Source organism: Pundamilia nyererei, unplaced genomic scaffold (assembly GCF_000239375.1).
Source record: "Pundamilia nyererei isolate P.nyererei 1_Seehausen unplaced genomic scaffold, PunNye1.0 scaffold00041, whole genome shotgun sequence".
In the NCBI taxonomy this organism is placed as follows: Eukaryota; Metazoa; Chordata; class Actinopteri; order Cichliformes; family Cichlidae; genus Pundamilia; species Pundamilia nyererei.
Window position 1 is genome coordinate 3,727,539 of NW_005187442.1, and position 20,339 is coordinate 3,747,877.

General features: G+C 39.1%; 1 protein-coding gene across 1 annotated transcript in view; it reads left to right on the forward strand.

The window, feature by feature from the left end:
- lama2 (laminin, alpha 2) overlaps positions 1-20,339 on the forward strand; it is a 228,005-nt gene that overhangs the window by 78,689 nt on the left and 128,977 nt on the right. Inside the window, exons 6-14 of the mRNA XM_013910321.1 lie at positions 1,424-1,603; positions 1,735-1,824; positions 4,819-4,936; positions 7,148-7,326; positions 7,409-7,508; positions 7,989-8,046; positions 8,877-8,979; positions 9,231-9,371; positions 12,869-13,033. Of these exons, the coding sequence (XP_013765775.1) occupies positions 1,424-1,603; positions 1,735-1,824; positions 4,819-4,936; positions 7,148-7,326; positions 7,409-7,508; positions 7,989-8,046; positions 8,877-8,979; positions 9,231-9,371; positions 12,869-13,033 (1,134 nt within the window). The remainder of the gene's footprint in view (positions 1-1,423; positions 1,604-1,734; positions 1,825-4,818; positions 4,937-7,147; positions 7,327-7,408; positions 7,509-7,988; positions 8,047-8,876; positions 8,980-9,230; positions 9,372-12,868; positions 13,034-20,339) is intronic.

Genomic DNA, 20,339 nt, shown 5'->3' on the forward strand with positions numbered 1-20,339 from the left:
GCTTTTCCCTCTGCATCTTGAGGTCTCTTTTTCCTTTTGCCATGCTGGGTTTTTTTGTCAGAGGGAAGTATATTTGGAAGATAAAGTGGTGTGCTAAGTTATCTACTAAGCTTGATTACAAAACAGGTATCTGATAATTATTACTAACTAGTGCTAAATAACAGATAATTCATTAGCCCAGAAAGGCACCAAGAACACAAACATAGTCAAGAGATTAAGTTGAGTGACTCAAATGCGCTCTGATGTGGCTACATTTGTCCCCATTTTAAACCCTTTCAGAATTCATTCAAATGACCTAAAAAAAATGCCAAAACATTTTTTGTCCACATTTTTGTCACTTCTGTGATGCTTCACTTTTTAGTTCAGGACTCTCAGTCTGTTGTGGTCAAAGGGTGATAGCAGGTTTTATGTTTGAATCACTGCTGTGCTTTGCTGTAGCCACTGTCTCCTGGTCTGAATTTGAAATCAGTTTTTATTATTACCAAATAAAACAATTTTCTACCCTGACATTCTTGTTGAATCCAGTGAAAATCAGCATTCTTTTAATTAAATTTGATATGTTTCTGTTGTTAAAGAACAAATAGCAATTTATCCTAGAAGCTGTCGATGCTCATCAGTGTTGGTCAAGTTACTTGAAAAAGGAATTAGTAACTAATTACTGATTACTTGTCCAATAAATTAACCCCGTTACTTTACTGACTACTTATTTTCAAAAGTAATTAGTTACTTAGTTACTTAGATAGTTACTTTTTAAAAACATGATACATTATATGCAACAGTCTTTGACTTGAAGAAATTTGTTTAAGATTTAAACCTATTTACTGCATATCAGCACATAAAATAAAATAGTGCTTTGTGTTTACGCTCACTCTTTCAAATAGATGCAAGTAAAACACAGCAGAAATTAAAAAAAATCAAAGACTCAGGACTGAGTCCTGTCGCTCTTAAATCTATTTTCACCTGTTTAGCAGGAGTGGGGCGGGTGGAGGTTTGCCCGGTGCCGCAGCGGTCATGTCAGTGGGGGGGATCTGGGGGTTTCTCTGTGAATTTCACATTCGCGTGGCAGCATGCTAGGTACTTGCTCAGAAGCTTAGGGGTTTTTCTTCACACGCAGTGTACAGCTGATAGTAATGTTTTTGTCACTTTTTATGGAATCAAACTCAAAGTAAGGTCAGTACTTTGACCCTTTTAAACAGTAACACAGAGTGCTTACGGGAAAATAACAGTAATCTAATTACTTTTTTGCAATAGTAATCCCTTACTTTACTCATTACCTGAAAAAAGTAATTGGATTACCTGCCCATCGTTATGTCGTTTGAATTTTTACTTCTTCTGTTTACTGCTGTGAGAAACTCACAAAACATTTAATCTTCACAGCATGCAGTCGAATTCTGTTGTCATATCTTGGCGTTTATCTCTACAGATACACACTTCTCTGATCAATGGTAGACCCAGTGCAGATGACCCCTCGCCAACTCTCCTGAACTTCACGTCCGCCCGCTACATCAGGTTGGTGTTTCAGAGAATCAGAACGCTGAACGCCGACCTCATGACTCTGACACTCCATGACCCCAAAGATATGGATCCTATTGTGACGAGACGGGTGAGGCTAAAAACACATGCACTACCACTTTAACTTTGTCATATGAGTCATTCATCTCTGGATATTTTTAAGTAGAATATCTTTTGAGTCATTGGTTGTTAAAGTTGCAATAACCTGTTTTGGCTCTTCAGTACTACTATACCATTAAGGACATCTCAGTTGGAGGGATGTGCATCTGTTTTGGCCATGCGAAAGCTTGTCCACTCAACAGTGTTACAAAGGTAATAATGTCCAACTTTCTCTCACTCTGTTTAACAATACCATCAAGGTGATGTAGCTCTTCCATAGTTCTGAACAGGAGTAAAGAGAGCCCTCAGGCATCACCTTTTCATCTAACTCCTTCTATAAAAACTTTCCGTGTGAGTCTGTGCGCGCCTTTCTGCAGGGGACACAGGTGACACTGTACAGCGTCGTCTCACGTGTCACTTCAAACAGAGGAGTGTTTGATACCAGACACCTGATCTTTCCCTCTTTTTCTCCCACCACACACACATGCACCGCGTTGTGTCCTTTACATGTCCCGAGGCTGAAACAAGAAGTCTAACTCGGATTTGACACCTGTGTCTGGTCCCTCGGTGGTGATGTCAGTGACAATAAGTGATGTCACTGGTGTGTGAAAAGTCCTGTTTTTTTTTTCTTCTTCTTTTCCCACCGTCTCTAACCAAGACTTGAGGAAGTATTTAAACTCAGTAGAGGAGACTAACCACTTTCTTCTGCCCAGGTGTTTAAAGGCTACACATTTAGTCAGTTTTAATAGAACAAAAATACTTTGCAGAGCAGATGTAGTATACGGTACAACCGAATAATTTCTGTTTATTTATAATTCTGCTTTATTTATCTGCAGTTTTTTAGAGCCTCTCTGTTGCGCTGTCTTCCCACAGGACATTTAGCTTTTTTACTGTGATTAGTGTTCAAACAATCCATGCAGTAGCATACTGGGCAGACATTCAGAAAGGTGGAGACCTGCGAGATGATTTGTTGATGATCGTCCGCAGAACATTTGCTCAGATGCCTGCTCAGCACAAAGGCAGCCTAAGCAAGAGCTGTAGCATTGTGTCTCAGATAAAAAGGGGCAAATTTACTCATGCCAACAAATCCAGACTTGGCTCTCGTTGTGCTATTGTACTGCTCTCCTCTCAGTTAAATCTGGCACCCTCACCATATCAACCAATTTACAGAAAGTCCTAAATTGAATTACTGAACCTTAGTTGGCAAATATCCTGCTACATTCTGCTTTGTCTGTGTTTAGTTTTGGATTTATTTCTCTCCTGGGAGACTAATCGTGAACCTATTTACTGCTAACTGAAAATTTGGAAACTGAACCAAGTTCTTTCAGTTGAGTTGGCTCTCATGTGTACACATTGTTGTTTAAAGGGCTTTCAAAAGGTGATGCATTTGATAATTACCTATTTGCACTCTATTCTCACATTCATGTGAATGTTGAGGTGCCACACGAGGGTGCGCAAAGGAGAGAATTTTTTTTCTGTGTATATTAAAAATATATTCATAAATATTGTACAGAGGGTTATACATGTACACTTTCTACACTTTTAGATTCAAATCAATACAAACTTGATCTCAACATTTTATTTTGCTTCAGTTCAGGTGTTGTTCATACATTCAAACATTCTTACTGCAGATGTGGTTATGCATGTAAAGGACCACAAAGTCACAGCAAGAACATAAAGACTGCATTTGAACTAGGTTATTACTTTATTTGAAAAATTGATAGTTACAGTGTTTATTATCTCAGAACAGTTTAAAAGAGATTTGTTCTGGAAGCTATGTGGTTGAAAATGCAGTAAAATGTCTTATAACAGTGTCTGTAAAACAATTTTTGATGTGATTCTTATACAAACTGCCACGTGCATGATAATGGAATTCAAGGATTTTCCTGGCGACGAACTTTTTAGTCAACCAAACCAGGAAAAAATATTATACCCTTTCATTTATCTAAGAAACACTAAGATATCAAGTTAAATTTCCATCTAATGGAAAATGTCAAAGACTAATAACAGATGCATTTTAATAACCAAATCAACAACAACAAATAAAACAACCAATATAAATAACCGATGCTAAATATGACGTGAAAACATGTTACTACAAAACATGTTCAAATATGACAAGTTAACATCTGACAAACGTATAAATTGTGACAGAAAAGTGTGGCGCATTGTGCCGTGCGTTATGAATGACGCACACTGTTCAACCACTGCACTAAAAGTTCAAATTTAAAATAACAAAACAAGCATCCAGCCATTTTCTTCCCCTCATCTGAAGTGATGATTCAGTGATTTACTGGCATTTGGCATCAAGTAAAATTTTAACAATTGGATTAAACAACTACTAAGTCTGGTACCGACTGGCAACAGCGATGATTAGTTGCACACATCCATAGTGGTAATAGTCCACATTCAACTGAACAGTTCCTTTGCAGTACCAGCACCATTTCCCTGCACAAGCAGTGCAGTTCCTGATATCTTATCATATCCCCCATATCCCCCAAAGAAGTCCCAACGCTGGGTTCGGTCACACTAAAACAGTGAAACAGTAAAACACCTCATACTACACTCAAACAATAATTTCTATTTAGACGATTCATTGTCTAAAAAACTTAAACAGATGGTTTTTATTTTCACCATTTAACTCTCCACTTAATTCCAGCTCTGAAACCTCGTCAATCTCCTCCAGGATTAAAGGCCTCACTTCGGGCAGTGGAATTGTTAAGAATATAGTGGCAAGAAACAAAATTTGATAAGAAAGGAAAAAATAAATAAAATTGATTTCCCTTCAGGATACAAAAATGGTGTAGGGGAAAATAAAAGTTAAAATCAACCTTATTGGGTTGTAAAGTCATTAAAATAATAATATCAAACAACGGGAGCTTCTCTAACAGGCTGTCACTCGGCACAGCGACAGGACACAAAGAAACAAATAATAGTTATTAGTTTAATTAACTGAAGGTCACTCTTTCCCAACACTGTGTGTGGGAGTAGTGTCAAGCTAAGGGCTGACATTTCATTTTTTCACTTAAGAGGTTTTGAATCACCTGCGGTGAAGAATTGGCTGCAGTGAAAAATCATATTTGTTCACGATTCAGATTCAGATTTAAGAACCTGCTTCTAGTTTGCACAATCAATTTTAAAGTGCACTGTTAATGTGTGTTTTCCATGTGTTTGTGTGTGGACATTTGTGTTTCTGCGCATATGTAGAAGTTTAGCTGTGAATGTGAACACAACACTTGTGGGGAGAGCTGTGATCGCTGTTGCCCAGGTTACCACCAGCAGCCTTGGATGGCAGGAACCTTCCTCACTCGACATGTCTGCGAGAGTAAGAAAAACACAGAACAAATTATATTTGTAAATTGCACACAGCTACCCACAAGCTCACAGCAGTTCACCCACAACACATTTGCTACTTATGAAAAATAAACAGTGACTTCTCAGATTTTCACGAGTTAAAAAGCCTCTATCAGAGTTCTTATGGCACTATATAATAGGAAACAGAATACTACATCTTTTCCTAAGAGATTGTAACTAGATATTTCAACTATTTTACCCATTATGTTATTTAACAATTTCTCCATCTACATTTTTAGCTAAATACACTTTACTTACAGATTTGGCAAACTATTACAACCATTTATACATTAAGTTTAGCAATTTGATTTACTAATGGCAGTTTAATGTTATGTGTATTGGCTAACAATTTATTTATTTATTTTATTTTGCTATTAATTTTTCAACATTGCATATTTATTTTAAAAATTAAGATATATCTATTTTAAAGACTAATATTATTTTTAATTTTACTTTTCTGGTCAAAGTCATTTAGGGCCATTCGGTTCAATAAATTGTGCTTCTTTTTCAGATTAGTTGAGCTAATTTTTTCACATAAAGCCTGGCTACTGCAAAAAAGTAGGCTAACCCTAGAGTACTCACTCACTGAGGTCAGTACTCTCCACACAATTAAACTGTGAAGCTGTGCCCTGAAATTCACATTCTTTCCAGCTGATCAGAATCAGTCTGTGATATAAGTCTGTATAAAGCCATCCGAAATCACCCTGGCATCCATTAACCTTCATCAGTTATGCAGCAGTGGAGGGATGAGGTTAGAGGCTTCCACCTGTCATCATAAAACTAAGGTTACAACATGTAATCTTTATTTTATTTCACACAGGCTACACCCTCTGAAAGCTCTGTAGTCTTAGTGGCTCAATGACTGCTTCTGTTGCCTTGACATTGACATAACTAAAGTGACAAAAGGTCCTGGATAGCATAATAGTAAAAGAACTGACCATGACAGATTTAATACCAGTACTGAACAAACTGTTGTAATGGTAGGGGTAGAAAACGTTTATCTAAGATGAGGTATATGAAGAGAACTCGGCACTCTAGGATAGCACAGAATGATGCCCTGTAGTGTTGTGCAGCTTTACAGGTCAGCAGTGACCAGCGGGACAAGATATCCACTGTTCTTAATCCCATAAACACAGCTGTGAACACGATACTGGATTAACAGTGGGTGGAAGGTCCAGTCATGCAAACATATAAGACAGATGTAATTATAACTTTCTGGAGAACAAAAATCTTTCATAATCATGTCATGGAACATATAAAGCACTGTGTAGTGTTTAAGCATGTGATAGATCATGTAACGTGCTCTGCTTCTCAAGCCAACCAATATGCATTGTAATTAATATGTCGTACCTGAAATAAGGCATGCCGAGCAGTGAAGGTCAGTACTGTTTTCTTAACACCTGGCCATTTGTACAGCTGATGCCTTCAATCCCTGGATTTAATACACTTTAAGTAATGTCCATCAGGCCATTTCCCTGTGGTTGTTTTAACCTAAAATCTAAAAGTGTTTTGTGTGTCTGGCCTTGCAAATGTATGTGCTACATTAAATGTACTGAGTTTGTAGGGGTGAGAGTCCATAGCCATAGTGTAGGTTAAAAAGTCCATTAGTCATGTAGGGAAAACATATGATCAATATTGCATCAATCACAACATTATCTTTGCAAAACATGTTCTGGTCTGAATTAAGAAAATGTATGAAACAAATGAACTCAGCTACAAAATCGGAATCTAAACTCAAGAAGATCTTTGTGGCCTGGAGTTCGGGCCGTAGGAGACTTCTACAAACTTTAAGTCCAAGTTTCTTCTCAAAATTCCAAAGGACAATGCTTTTATCTAGCTCATGAATTTTAGACCACTTTAGTAAATATAGCAAACTAAAGTGAAAATGGAAAGGGCATGAATGAATAGTAAGGCTATTTTTTTCCTCTGGAGATAATTCTCTGGAGCCCTAGAGATAACACACAGCTCACAGTCAGTGTGTGAACCTTACGGCACTGTCTAAAAACCAGGATAGGGTGTTTTTTTTCTCATCTTGTGAGCAGATGAAGTAAAAGGATTAGAGAAAGTGTCCCCCCCCCGGCTACATATAATACTGTACAGAATTTTGATAGAAGAGGCAGGACTCGACAAATCCTATCAACTGCAGTACTACAGCCCACCAACTTTTTCTGTGTGTTTCCAGAGTGTAACTGCCACGGTAAGGCAGAAGAATGCTACTTTAATCAAACAGTGGCAGATCTGTCGCTCAGCCTGGACATTCACGGTCAGTACAAAGGGGGCGGAGTCTGCATAGGCTGCCGTGACGACACAGCTGGCATTAACTGTCAGAGCTGCGTTCCTGGATTCTACAGACCTGCTGACGTACGTAACCTGCTTATGCGTGTGTCCGTACATCACCTAAATTGCTGCTATTTGAACATGTCTGCCTTCTCTACCTGTCCAGGTGAGCGCTGAGGAGGAGAACCCCTGCATCCCCTGCTCCTGCGACCCATACGGTTCCATCAGCCAAACGTGTGTCGCAGAATTGAGACAAGCTAAGCCCCGTATGCACTCAGTTTGACTTGTACTTTCTGTCTGGTCACGTGACTTTCCGCCTTGTTCTTTCTGAGGATCATTTAAGCCCTAACATAGGGATAATTTTGGCCCCTCAGTGGATATGCATGCAGACTTTTAGAGCCTGCACCCATTTCACATTTTAATTCATTTTAAAGTGGTACTTCAGTAACTCTGAGATTTCATCAATTCGGTCCACATTGATTTCCTATGGGATCGGGGTGAGTCGAGTTCAGCAGCATGCACAGAAGCTTCTGTTACTTGAAAATGTCTTTGACAGAACAGAACTATTTATATTAGAGATAATTTTACTCCTCTGTCCTCCTCTGTGTTTTCGCTGTTTTTATATCTAGCAAGTAGAGTTATTTTAGGTGCAGCTACTTCAAAGAGATACCCTTTCTCTTACATTTATACTTTTTTTATGTGTGCATGTGTCTCTTTGTGTGTGTGTGTTTGTGCTTGACTGACAGGCCAGCCAGCAGGGTCATGCTGGTGTAAGGAGGGTTTTGGGGGTCTGAGATGTGACAGGTGAGAGACACACATACACACACATGCACACAAATAGGGAAAGAGATAGACACATAGTGACAGGTGAGCAGAACCTTTCAGCTGTTGTCTGTTCCAATTAGTGTTTAGAAATTGCCACCAAGTTTCCATTAGGATCTTTGATGATATTGATTATCACACTTGGGTTGTATAGAAGTGACTGCATGCATAGCTGTGGTGCAAATGCAAGGCACTGTCTTATTTGCAGCTAAATGTTACTTCCTTAATAATACCTTTCACGAACTTAAACGGAGAGAACCACAGCCTGAGGTCTTCATGAAAAGTCTTAGCATTACTAAATTCCTACAAGAATTAAACAAGAAGCAGCTTCAATATCAACCCGTAGATCTGTCAACAGGGTCCTTCATGTTACTCTCCTGATTAGTTGGCTTGCGAGTAATTGCGTTTACTGATGTAATTGCTTTATTTTTTGTATTATCTTTGATCCCACGGTAACCCAGTATTCCACTCTAGTCTAATGTAAAAGCCTTATCTTAAAAATACTGCTTTTCTTCTAAACTTTTAATGACCTACCCGCAGGGCCGCAGCATAAGCATTGTCTCTAAAATGACTTCCTAAATGCTATTTAATAGACTTGCTTTGGCTTACTTTCTCTGTTAATTAGTAGAAGTTTTTTGTTTTGGTTTTTCTGCTTAAGCACGCACACATATTACCAGCGTTAGCGGTTTGCAGCAGTGAGTAGGGGATCGGTGGCTCAGGCGAAAACAGTTTGACCAGGATAAACGCAGTGGTTGTTAATCTGATCAATTTACTGTTTTGACTTGATCTTTATTATTGCTGTAAAACTGTAGGTGTGCTATTGGTTATATGGGCTACCCATACTGTGAGCGCTGTAACTGCAGCGTTGAAGGAAGCGTCAACACTGACCCATGTATAACACCCTGCATATGCAAGGTACACACAAACACGCACATTCGCATTTGTATGCACAGAAATAATGACAAGTACTCTCTCCTAACCTTTTTAGCCCTGTCATCATTATTTTCACCACATTAACATTGCCGGAACATGCTTTGCACTCGTAGCGTCAACCTGAGGGCAGCCTATAAACTATGCTGCGTCCTTCTTCTTCTTCTTTTTCTCCTCTCTCTTCTCTGCCTGCCCTTTTCTGTCTCTCCCCCTCTCTCTGTCTTTCTCACATGCAGGAAAATGTGGAGGGGGAAAATTGTGACCGCTGTAAGCTCGGTTTCTACAATCTTCAAGAGTCCAACAGACGCGGCTGCGAAAAATGCTCCTGCATGGGCGTTTCCAGTCAGTGCGCTGCCTCCACGTGGACCTATCAGAATGTAGGAACTCATTATTCACTGATGTTGTGGGATGATGTAAACACCACTTCAGTTTAAAATCTTTTCTGCAAGAGTGGCTTAGAGCTGAAAAACAGTTTTTTCCTCCTTTTATTCAAATATCATTTACTGCTGTAAACTTAAATTGCGTCATAACTGTGCACCACAGAAGGATGAACATCAGCTGAGAAACAAATTTGTGACGCAAGTTGTTCTGACTAATTTTATAGTATGTGTTCCCTTCCATGACAAGTTTCAGAGTGGAGTCAACTTTCAGTTTGTGTTCATCTTTTGCATCTAATCCAACTTTGGTGACTTTTGACATGCAGAATTTTAAACAGCACTGATGTTCAGTGAATCAGAGAGTCCAAAACAGAAGCATGTGTCATGAGGTTTTACTGACATTGGCCTGTGTCTCCTTTTTCTAACAGCGTGCTTTACTTGAGAACAAATTGCTCAGCAAAAGAGACGTAAATCTGATTTTTAAACACGAGGGAAATACTACATGAACAACAGGTCTCATACATCAGAGTTATTATAGTTTTCTATAATGTGTGGGTTTGCTCATTTCAGTTTAGTTTAGTTTTTGAAAATGTTTGCTTTTAGTTTCATTTTTACTTGTTTTATAGTTAACTTGAGGGCATTGAGGGTATATGCTGGAAATAACATCGGTAAGGGTACATAGGTATAAAAAATAAAAGCGAAGAACAAACCACTTGAAAGCAACTGACTCAAAGTAGACATGTGAAGTCACAATAAATATATGCAAAAAGGCCTCATCGGCCAAGCTGTGATAACAAATTTTGCGAAAAGAATTAAACTGAAGTGTAACTCGGCTGGGATAGGCTCCAGCACCCCGACAACCCTGAATTGGATAAGCAGAAGAAGATAGATGGATGGGTAGTTTTAGTTTTTCATTTAGTTTCAGTCACCTAAAATAACCTTGTCATAATGTTCAATTAGGTTCAACGCTAACAAGCTTGGGCACTGACACTGAGTTTGACACAAGTTTTTGTGATTGAGTTAGTAGTTTGCCAACTACTGTTTACCCCTTTGTTTAATCAAATTAATTGGTTTGATCAGGCCTTCAGTATATTTTAAAGTGAAATTTTTCATATTGTGAGTTTTTAATCTAGGTCCATAATACACATTTTCCTAACAAACAAAACAATCACTTAAGCTATCGCTCAAAGCACTTTTTTTTTTTAGATGACACGAAAACTACTCATCCACACTGCTGCATCAGTTTAATAAATATCTTTCAGGGCCTGAACATATCTGACACCAGGTGTAAAGTAATTTGGATCTGGCAAACATTAAAAACATCTGGAAATTAATCAGTAGGATGTTAAGCAGAAAAACAAAACTGCATAGAGAGTCTGGAGGGAACAGAGAGGTGAGAGACATGAAGAGAAAGAAAAATATGGAGGAAGGAAGAGGACAGGACTAGAAAGGAGAAGGGAGAAACAAGACAAGAGGCAAGAGGGAGGAGAGAGGTGAAGCAAGAGGAAAACAGTTTTTGACTGACAGGGAGGGTGGGAGAGGAGGAAAGAGGAGACGCTGACAGGATGACAGCTCTGATTTAGACACCGATCGTGTGTGTGTGTGTGTGTTTTCAAAAGGGGAAGCCAAGGTTAGGTTAATTACAATGACAGATGTGTGTTTAGCAATCTCTGATTCACAAACACACACACGTGCAGACACACATCAACACACACAAAATCCTTAAGAAAAAAAATCTCTTTCAAGGTGTCGATTGCAAACTTCCAGCTGACATGTGGCAGATTTACAAAGCTGTTGCCAAAAGCTTAACTTTGACATTTTTGTTAAAAAAAATCTTTTATCTCAATCAACTAATTACATTTACAATAAATTACATTAAAAAAAAATCACATGATAGACATTTTCTATGGTTTTTTAAATTAACCTGAAGTAATATGGTGACTTTAACTTGAATTTTGCTTTTCATTTTTAATTACCTCTTATAATAAAGTATCGTTAGAGGTAATAATTTTCCTGCTCATGAGTTCATCTATATAAACCACCTTTATTTTGCTTGAAGGCTTTTTATAAAAAGGTTTTGGGGTTTTGGAGGCAGTGGTATGGACAAGTTGACAGATGAAGTCAGGCAGGAGTCACCATGAGCTATGATGTTCATAGATGACACTGTGATGTACTGAGAGTATGGACAAGAGGAGTGTAGAGGAGTAGGAGTGGAGTGGAGGTGTGTGCTGGAGAGAAGAGGATTGGAAGTCAGTAGAAGCAAAGGAGAATACATGTGTGTGAATGAGAGGCAGACAGGTGTAACAGTGAAGATGGACGAGTTGAGATACCTGGGGTGAAGCATCCAAAGCAACATACAGTGTACAATAAAGGTGAAAAAGAGAGTGCAGGTAGGGTGGAGTGGGTGAATGTAAATGAGGGATTACAAGGTGGTGGTGAGACCTGCTGTGATTTGTGGTTTGAAGACAGTGGCATTAACAGAAAAGACACCAGGTGGAGCTGGAGGAGGCAGAGTTGAAGATGCTCAGAGTTTGGTTGGGAATGACCACAATACAGAAGATAAGGGTATGATGGAGGCAGACCAAGCTCAGATGATGTGGACATGTGCAGAAGAGGGATAGTGGGTATACTGGACAAAGGATGTTGAATATGGAGCTGCCAGGCAGGAGGAAAACAGGAGAAGGTCCATGAGTGCAGTGAAGAAGGACATGAGAGGGTTGCTGAGACAGAGGATTCTAGGGCAGGAACGAGAAGTCAATAAAACAAAGGTGACGTTTGGCAGTAGACTACCTGGACACAATAGGTACACAAAAAAAATACATTGCAACTTTGGTAATAGAAAAGAAGGAGCTCAGGTGGTGGACGAACAAATCTATTAAGAGAGTCAGAGTGTTGACAGTTGTGTGAAGTAGCAAATCCGAACCACCAGCTGGGCATTATAAGTAAAACCTGTCCGTCTACACTGAACATGCCTTGCTTTAATATGTTTGCTGTCAATGTTACTGATGTGCTGACAGTAAGCAACTCTGTCGCGTGGACAGAAATAATACTGTATGTTGCTTTTCTGTTTTAGACTCTCCCTTTACATATTTATATAAATTCTTTTCCTGATGATTATATATAAACATCTTACATCTCTACATGACTCACGCAGTTTAAGTGAGCAACAGAAAACCTGCTGAAAACAGAAAACCCCAACAAAAACTTGAAGTTGAAAGCTGACGTCTTGTTATGATGTGTACTTCCGCGATTGCAGAAGAGAGCGGAAAGGTGCAATCCTGCCACAGTCTCTTCACACAGATCGTGCCTCACAATTTGGGTGTTGAATTTTTTAACAACCCCTACACAGAAATATTCTTTGTGTACTTTGAAATGTGACATGGGGAACTGCGGTCTGGGCATGCCAGCATGATCAGAGTAAAAAAGTTGGTTTTTTTTTTAAATAGATGGAGCTGAAAGTAAAATAACTTTTTTTAACCTGGATGTTGTGTTCATAGGAGACCACTCTGACAGGCTGGCACCTGGTTGGCAACACGGGAGGGAGGGTGTGGTCCGTTCACAGAGAGACCCCTCCATATCTCAGCGTGCGACACTTAGATGTTGTGGACGATCTTGGCACCGCCTACTATTGGAATGCACCTGGACTATACTTAGGAAACAAGGTCAGCTGCAAGCACACACTCTGAGACTTTTACAAATGGCTTAAATGACACCTATTACGATTTTCCTTGTTTTCTTCATATTAAACATGGCCAGTGTTTCCAAAAATGAGGTCAGTGTATGTACAAGGAACCCGTGCGAGACAAGAGGCCATTTTTTCTGCTTTTGCCTGTCTATTATGCTCCTAATAATCCCTAATAATCTCAATTACACTGCTCCTGCATTGAGAACAGAAGCCCCACAACCTCCTGTTTGAGTCTTTTGTTTGCAGCGTGCAGCTTATCAAAAGAAAGTTGGCTTAAAGGAGAGAAGGAAAGGAGTTGAGACAACTTGTTTCAGAAACATGAAGAACTGAGGGGCTGCGCTAAGGCCCAGTTTAAGATAAATAATGCAAAGCTACTGTAGACGACCCCAAAAATAACATGGATTTGTCAGTGAATATATTCGGTGTCCTTTGAATAACCAGCAGTCAACACTGATTGCTGATTTTTTTGTGTGCCTATTTTACTTGAGATAACTGAGAAACTACATTAGCACCAACATTAAAGTAGACACATCCAAATGCTCTCAAGGTCACAGTAGTAGCTCAGTTGTGCATTGTTTTAATCCGATCTTTAATCTTACACTTCAGCAGCAATAAGCTATAAGCTAATGTTTTGGGTTACTTCAGCGGACTATTTGCTTCACGACATGGGTATTTCTAACTATATTACTGTGTAGTGATAGCACTGGCGGGCAAATATATAAGTTCTAACGTGATGCATCATTAGGATAGCCTTCACTATATAAACAGATCCAATTTATGATCTCAAAATGTATCCCCTGGGTGGAAGTCTGGTGAGAATGTGTCCTGCTGGGATGTTCACCTCCCTCGTAGCCCTGCTTCTCTGGATCAGCTTCTGCTAATGCCGACTGTTTGAAATTGCGCCGTGGCTTTCTGTATCCACGATTAGACTTTATCACTCCAGCTGGCAAATAGCTGCAGTCCATGTTTCAGAAGTCGAGTTTTTGCTCTACTACAACAACAGACCGACTGTGATGTTTGTCTGTGTGTCATGGCTTAGAGGAATATACCACTGAATTTCATTACTTTGCACCCGGCAGGCCTGGCTTGTCATCTCACTTCTTTGTCTGAACCTCTATCCCTCCCTCTAACCATCCCTCCATCCCTGCTTCTTTTCATTGGTGTGCTCCTCTAACTCTCTCTCCGTCTCTCCAGGACTCGCATTTTTCACCTCCCTGTTCCTAAATCATCTCCTTCTACTTCCCCCAAGCTCTTTTCTCTCTCACTTCTCTCTCTCTCTATCTCTTTCGCTTGCTTTGTGTCTCTTGGGGTAAACAGTGTTTCGCCTGTTGAACTCAATAATCAATGTGGTTTTTTTTTTTCCTCATCGCACACATGCATACACCAAACACACACACACGCACACGCATTAACACTCAGACAGACTCCCAGGTCTATATAAGTCAGATAATGATGTGTTTTGGAGGCATTAGGGACAGCAGAGCAGAACCAAATGCCTCCAAACATGGGAAACAAACAAATTACCACTGTGTGTATGTGTGTGTGTGTGTGTGTGTGTGTGTGTGTGTGTGTGTGTGTGTGTGCATGCATGTGTGTGTGATCACTAGAAGCAGTACGCAATACTGTATGAAAAAGTGATTCTTTGCTTCAGTCTCTGATCGTGTTACAGAGATAGATGCTATGTGACTTGACTATGTAACGCACTCACTTACACACGCACATACACACACACACAAACACGCTGTGATCTGTCATGTTAGCGTGTATCATTGGAAGTGACAGGCCATGTTTGTAATAACAAGCTAGCAGCAGATATATAAGAGCACAAATGTGTGTGTGATGATGTGCTCCATCTCCATCTCTGTATCGTTAATGCCCATGCATGAGCATTGGCCCGATCGCCTGCTTCGCGGATGCTCATTGGTCCAGAAGAGCATTTCACTGATGTTCATTGGGTAGTTTATGTGCCATGTAGGTCCAGCGACTGCTCATTCACAGGAACAGCAGTTACTATCATTTAAAAGTGCCAAGTTTAAAAAATAGCCGTCTCTGCTTTATTTGCCAGCAGAGGGCAAATGAGTGGGGTTCAGCGTAAGGATCACAATAAAACTTTTTGATGTGGAGTGTAATCTCAATCTAAGAAAATGTTCCACAAGTTCAAAGACTGTTTTTTTTTTAGTTGTTTTGGCCGTTCTTCACAAACCTGCAGTTGATTCAAGCACATGGACTTTCTTAATCTCTCAAATCTCCATTTTCTTTGGAGCACTTAAAGTAGTCCTTGCACTAAAATGTCATTTTGTTTTAGCACAGAGTCTTTGCTAATTTACTAACAGATTCACAATCAACAAAATTTGGGAATAAAAAAACGATGAAGATGGCCAAACAGAGAGCAAAGCCATAGAGTTTTCTTTTCTTCTCCCTTTAGCAACTCTATCTAGCTATTAGTCACCTTGCTTTTGTCTTCCTTGTGCATTTGACAAAGCAAAGAAGACAAAATGATCATTCTTTTAGACGCAAACTAGCTACACTCCTGAGGGAGGAGCGGAGTAGCTGATTCTTTAGAAAAATGTTATAGAAGTTGACACCTCACCGTTGTAATGAATGAAATTTGTCTTTGTGGAAAATATTCTTTTTCTCAGTAAGAAAAACGTCAACCTTTTGCAAGCTGATGAGCTGTGACTTATGAGAGTGACAAATGTGTGTAGGTTTTGTGTATAATGTCACTACTAATCTGGTCTTAATTGCATGACATGGATTTGCCCTCCCCTTTCCTCTTTTCTTCTCTCCCTCCCCTTTCTTTTTCTGACTTGTACGGCTGAAAATGCACCGTTACGTCAGTTCGCGGTTGATTTCTTCCAGTTTTTTTTTTCATTCTAAATGGCAATCTCATGGTCCAGAGAAAAAGAAAGGAAAATAATTACACCTGGTTATCAGTACAGCAACACAAAATTGCATTCCTGAAAGTCAAACAAGACGTATATAGATACACAACCGTATTCAGTTTGCAGCAGGTCTTGAAGTTAAGATAACTGTTCCTCTGTACATTGTTGCCCAAGTTGCTATTTTGGCTCGTATCTCCACTGCTTATCCCCTGTCCTACTTTGCTCATTCAGGAGATATTAGAAGAGAACAAAAGCAGGTAACACATGCAACACATAATTTGGACAAAACTGGACTCATCAACACTGTAATTAATTGCAAAGTGTAGAGGAGTTTGGTTTTGTGCCTTTTCTGAATTATGAAATAATTTAATTTCCTGACAAATTCAGTGTAGGCCGATAGAGGCTGATAGACTTGTGTTTACATGTTCTTATAATTAAATGTGGAGTGCTAGTAGGATGTTCATACTTAATATAATAGCTGCAATGAGCCTCGAGGGTGAATATGTGCTGAATATTGAATGTGGGATATCATCTTTCTGTTTATTTGTTAGTTCAAGTCTGAAAGCAGGAAAGAAGTGTTGCACATATAGCCTGTGTATGTACACTCATTGGACACTTTATTAGGTAAACTTTGCTAATACTGGGTTGGAACCCCTTTTATTTTAGTAACTGCATAACTTAGCTCTTCATGGGAGAGATTGAGCAAGATGCTGGAGACAATCCTCAGAGATGTTGGTCCATATCGACCGTGATAGCATCACACACTTGCTGCAGATTCATCAGCAGCATATCCCGTTCCACCACCTCAAAAGATGGAGGTGGTGAAATGGGCCGAGTGGCATTGAGATTAGGTGACACAGGAGAACAATGAATTAATGGAAGTCTTCAAGAAACCAGTTTGAGATGATTTGAGCTTTGTGACATGGTGCAGGAAGCAACCATTGGATAATGGCTGCACTGTGGTCATAAAGGAATGGACATGGTCAGCAATAATACTCAAGTGGGCTGTGGTGTTTAAACAATGCTCAGATGGTATTAAGGCAGGGGTGTCAAACTCAAATACACAGTGGGCCAAAATTCAAAACTGGAACAAAGTCGCGGACTAACATTAATATTTATTGAAAAAAAATCTTCCTCCAGATATAAGAATGAATCTTTTCTTATGGACTCAAATAAGTTTTTCTGGAAAACTGAATATGGAACAAGCAAAGCTTAATACTAAACAATATATATATTAGCTGTATAATACCAGTAGGCCATCTCTAATAGTAATTTGGTATGGCTTCGCGGGCCAGAGTTTGACACCTATGTCTTAAGAGAACCAACGTGCCAATAAAATATCCCCCACTCCCTTACGCCATCACCACTAGGGGGTGACTGTGGTTCAGGAGGTAGAGTAGAGATAAGAGAGATTTGATGTTGTTTACACAAAGCTGTTTACAGTCTTATATTGTCCGATTTTGATGGGCTTGTGCAAATTGTAGCCTCTGTTTCTTGTTCTTAGGCGACAGGAGTCGCAATTGGTGTGATGTTCTAGGTGCTCTTCTGCTACTGTAGCCCTTTTGCTTCAAGATTCAATGTGTTTGGCATTCAGAGATGCTCTTCTACCTTGCTTGTAACAAGTAGCTACTTTAGCGTAACTGTTGCTGACCTATCAGCTAAAAGCAGTCTAGCTGTTCTCCTCCGATCTGTGGCATCAGCAAGGCATTTTCATCACTGGATATTTTCGTTTATCAGACCATCCTCTTTAAACCCTAGAGATGGTTGTGTGGGAAAATCCCAGTAGAGCAGAAGTTTCTGAAATACTCAGACCAGCCTGTCTGGCACAATCAACCATGTCATCAAAAAGAATCTGTTATAATGTTGAACATTTTAACATGAGGATTAAGTGTGGCCCGTTAACTTCACATTGGCTTCATTTCTTGTTTGCACAGTTGGTCTTAAAATCTAATTTTCTTTTGTTCGGATGGTGCTTCAGGCCTTAGACTTTCTTTAAGCTCAACAACCATAGCAGAACAAAAACAGTGATATGTAATATGGCCCACACTGTAGTAATACATATGATAGTAATTTAATAATTATGAGAAAAAGCCATTTGAGAACTCTTCAGGATGTGAACTTTAAAACAAAAACTTTAAAACAAAAACTTTAAAACAAACACGAAAGCTGGTATACCCACCATGCCTTATACCATATGTAAAGGTGAACATTTTTTGGGCTCTAAAATAACAAAAACTCATGAATTTTGATTAGATCTGATGTGGAGGGAAAAAGCTAAGTTATTATAAACTTGAGTGAAAACATAAAAAGACTTGCTGGAGAAAGAACTTTGACACAACACTTATATTGAATCCATAAGTCTTTCAAATGTTAAATCCAAAACTGTTACCTTGTAGAAAGTAAAACTTCCAAATCTGATACATCGCAAAATGATGGAGTTGATTTTAAGGAGTCAGCAAGCTGTGGAAGAACACAACAATAATTGATTGGCTCTAAGAGACCGGGGGCAACAGAGTGAGCTGCTCTGTGTCATCTTCCTGAATGAGATATGCATACAGATTTACAGTATATGTAACCTTCTCTGGAGTAATAATTATTCTGTCATAGTCCTGCACACAACCACTTAAGAATTCAACAATGTTGCTTCCCCCTTTTGTTTTTCCAAGTGCCAAAGGCATATGTTAGTGTCTGTGCATCACTTAGCAGCTTGTAAAACTTCATGGAAAGGAATGTTATTTGAACCACATATACAAGAATACGGAGACACCGGTCAGCTGTCTTTCAGAGGTTGTTTGTGCTTTTTCTTAGGAATTTTGATGTGCTGATTTTGACGTGCTGAACCCAAATATGACATTTTAAACCTGTTTACATGGTTTAGATTATCTTATGTCTTGTCTTTATGTGTGTTTCATGTGATTAACATTTCTTTATTTCTTTATGTACCAAACAATAGCCTTGTAAAAAAAAAAAGGTATGGAACAAAAAAATATCTGTGAGTTCACGAAGTTGTTGTGTAGAAAAGGGGGGGAAAAATTGATGTCTAACGTCCATTACCTCAGCTATTAGGCTACTTAACTCCGATGGGGTAATTTTGATTCATTTTTCTTTGATTTTTCATTTTTCAACATATGTCCTTATTATTCTGTTTATTTATCTATTTCATTCTTAATTTAGTTTTTCTTTGACCTTATTGTTTGTCGATCTGCGCCTTGACACACAGTAGTGTTATGCATTAAGTTGTGTGAATTTGATTGCGTCACTAGGTTGTGTGGGTAAGCTACAAAGTTGACCCCACAAACGTGTCCTTGTTTGGGATTAACAAAGTTTTCTTAACCTGAATGTGAATAAGAAACTGGATATATGTAGTGACAATATATGTATTAGAAAAAACTGCAGGGTTATTCCACCTAAAAAAGCCCCTACTGAAAATATTTAGAGCTGTGCAAGTCATGTAGACGTGTTGCCTGCATGTCTTTCTATGAATGTCTCCACAACCTTTTGCATTTTGTGACTCACAGCACTCTCAACGGCATATCAGGAAAGGAAGTGAAAACTATCACTTGTGTATTGCATTATAGACTTTCTACTGCAAGGAAGGTCAAACCCAAAGTCACAGTAGAAGTCAAAAAGTCAAATAGAGATAATATATGACATTATATATATAATATAATATATAAGGCAAAACAAAAGCTATTGATTAGAAAATTGTCTAAAATTTGATGTAGGGTGACCCTAGGGTAGATTTCAATAGAATTATATACTTTTTGTTTTTTTTAGAAACAGAGGAAATGTTGTCCACTTTTTACAGCTGGAGGCTGTGTGCATCTGTTATATAAAGGTCATTGCCTGTAGCCATGCACAGTGTGAGGTATGTCTAGGGATCTAACCTCTTGCCACAAACATCAACTTTAGGTAGAAAAGTGAAAAGACCATATTAAGTTATTGCCTATAATGCCAAACTGAACTCGAGGCCAAATACATTGCAGAGAACCTCAAAGAACCCGATAATAAGCCCGGCTCATTCCTGTGTGCTATTACTGAGTCAGGGTGCAACGGACTGACCCCCAATTAAAGAATGCTGCAAACAACACAGGAGGACCTCCAGGCCAGTACCTGGACCTCTGTAGCATGCACAGCTGCCAAAACATTCTCACAGTCCTGGGAAACTGCAAGTGATCATAAAGCCAAGCACAGAAAAAGTAAAGTATCAGGGTGAGCACTGTCTGAAGCAAGTGCTTCCACAATCCAGAGCACAAACACCTTCTAAAATTGTCTTTACCTTGTAAAAGTGATCAGAAAAATAAGACCTAAGAAAGGTAATCACGCAGAATGGTTACTGAAGTACAATCCAATAATCACCTGGTAGCAAACTGCAATAGACACAATGTCTTGTCCAACATC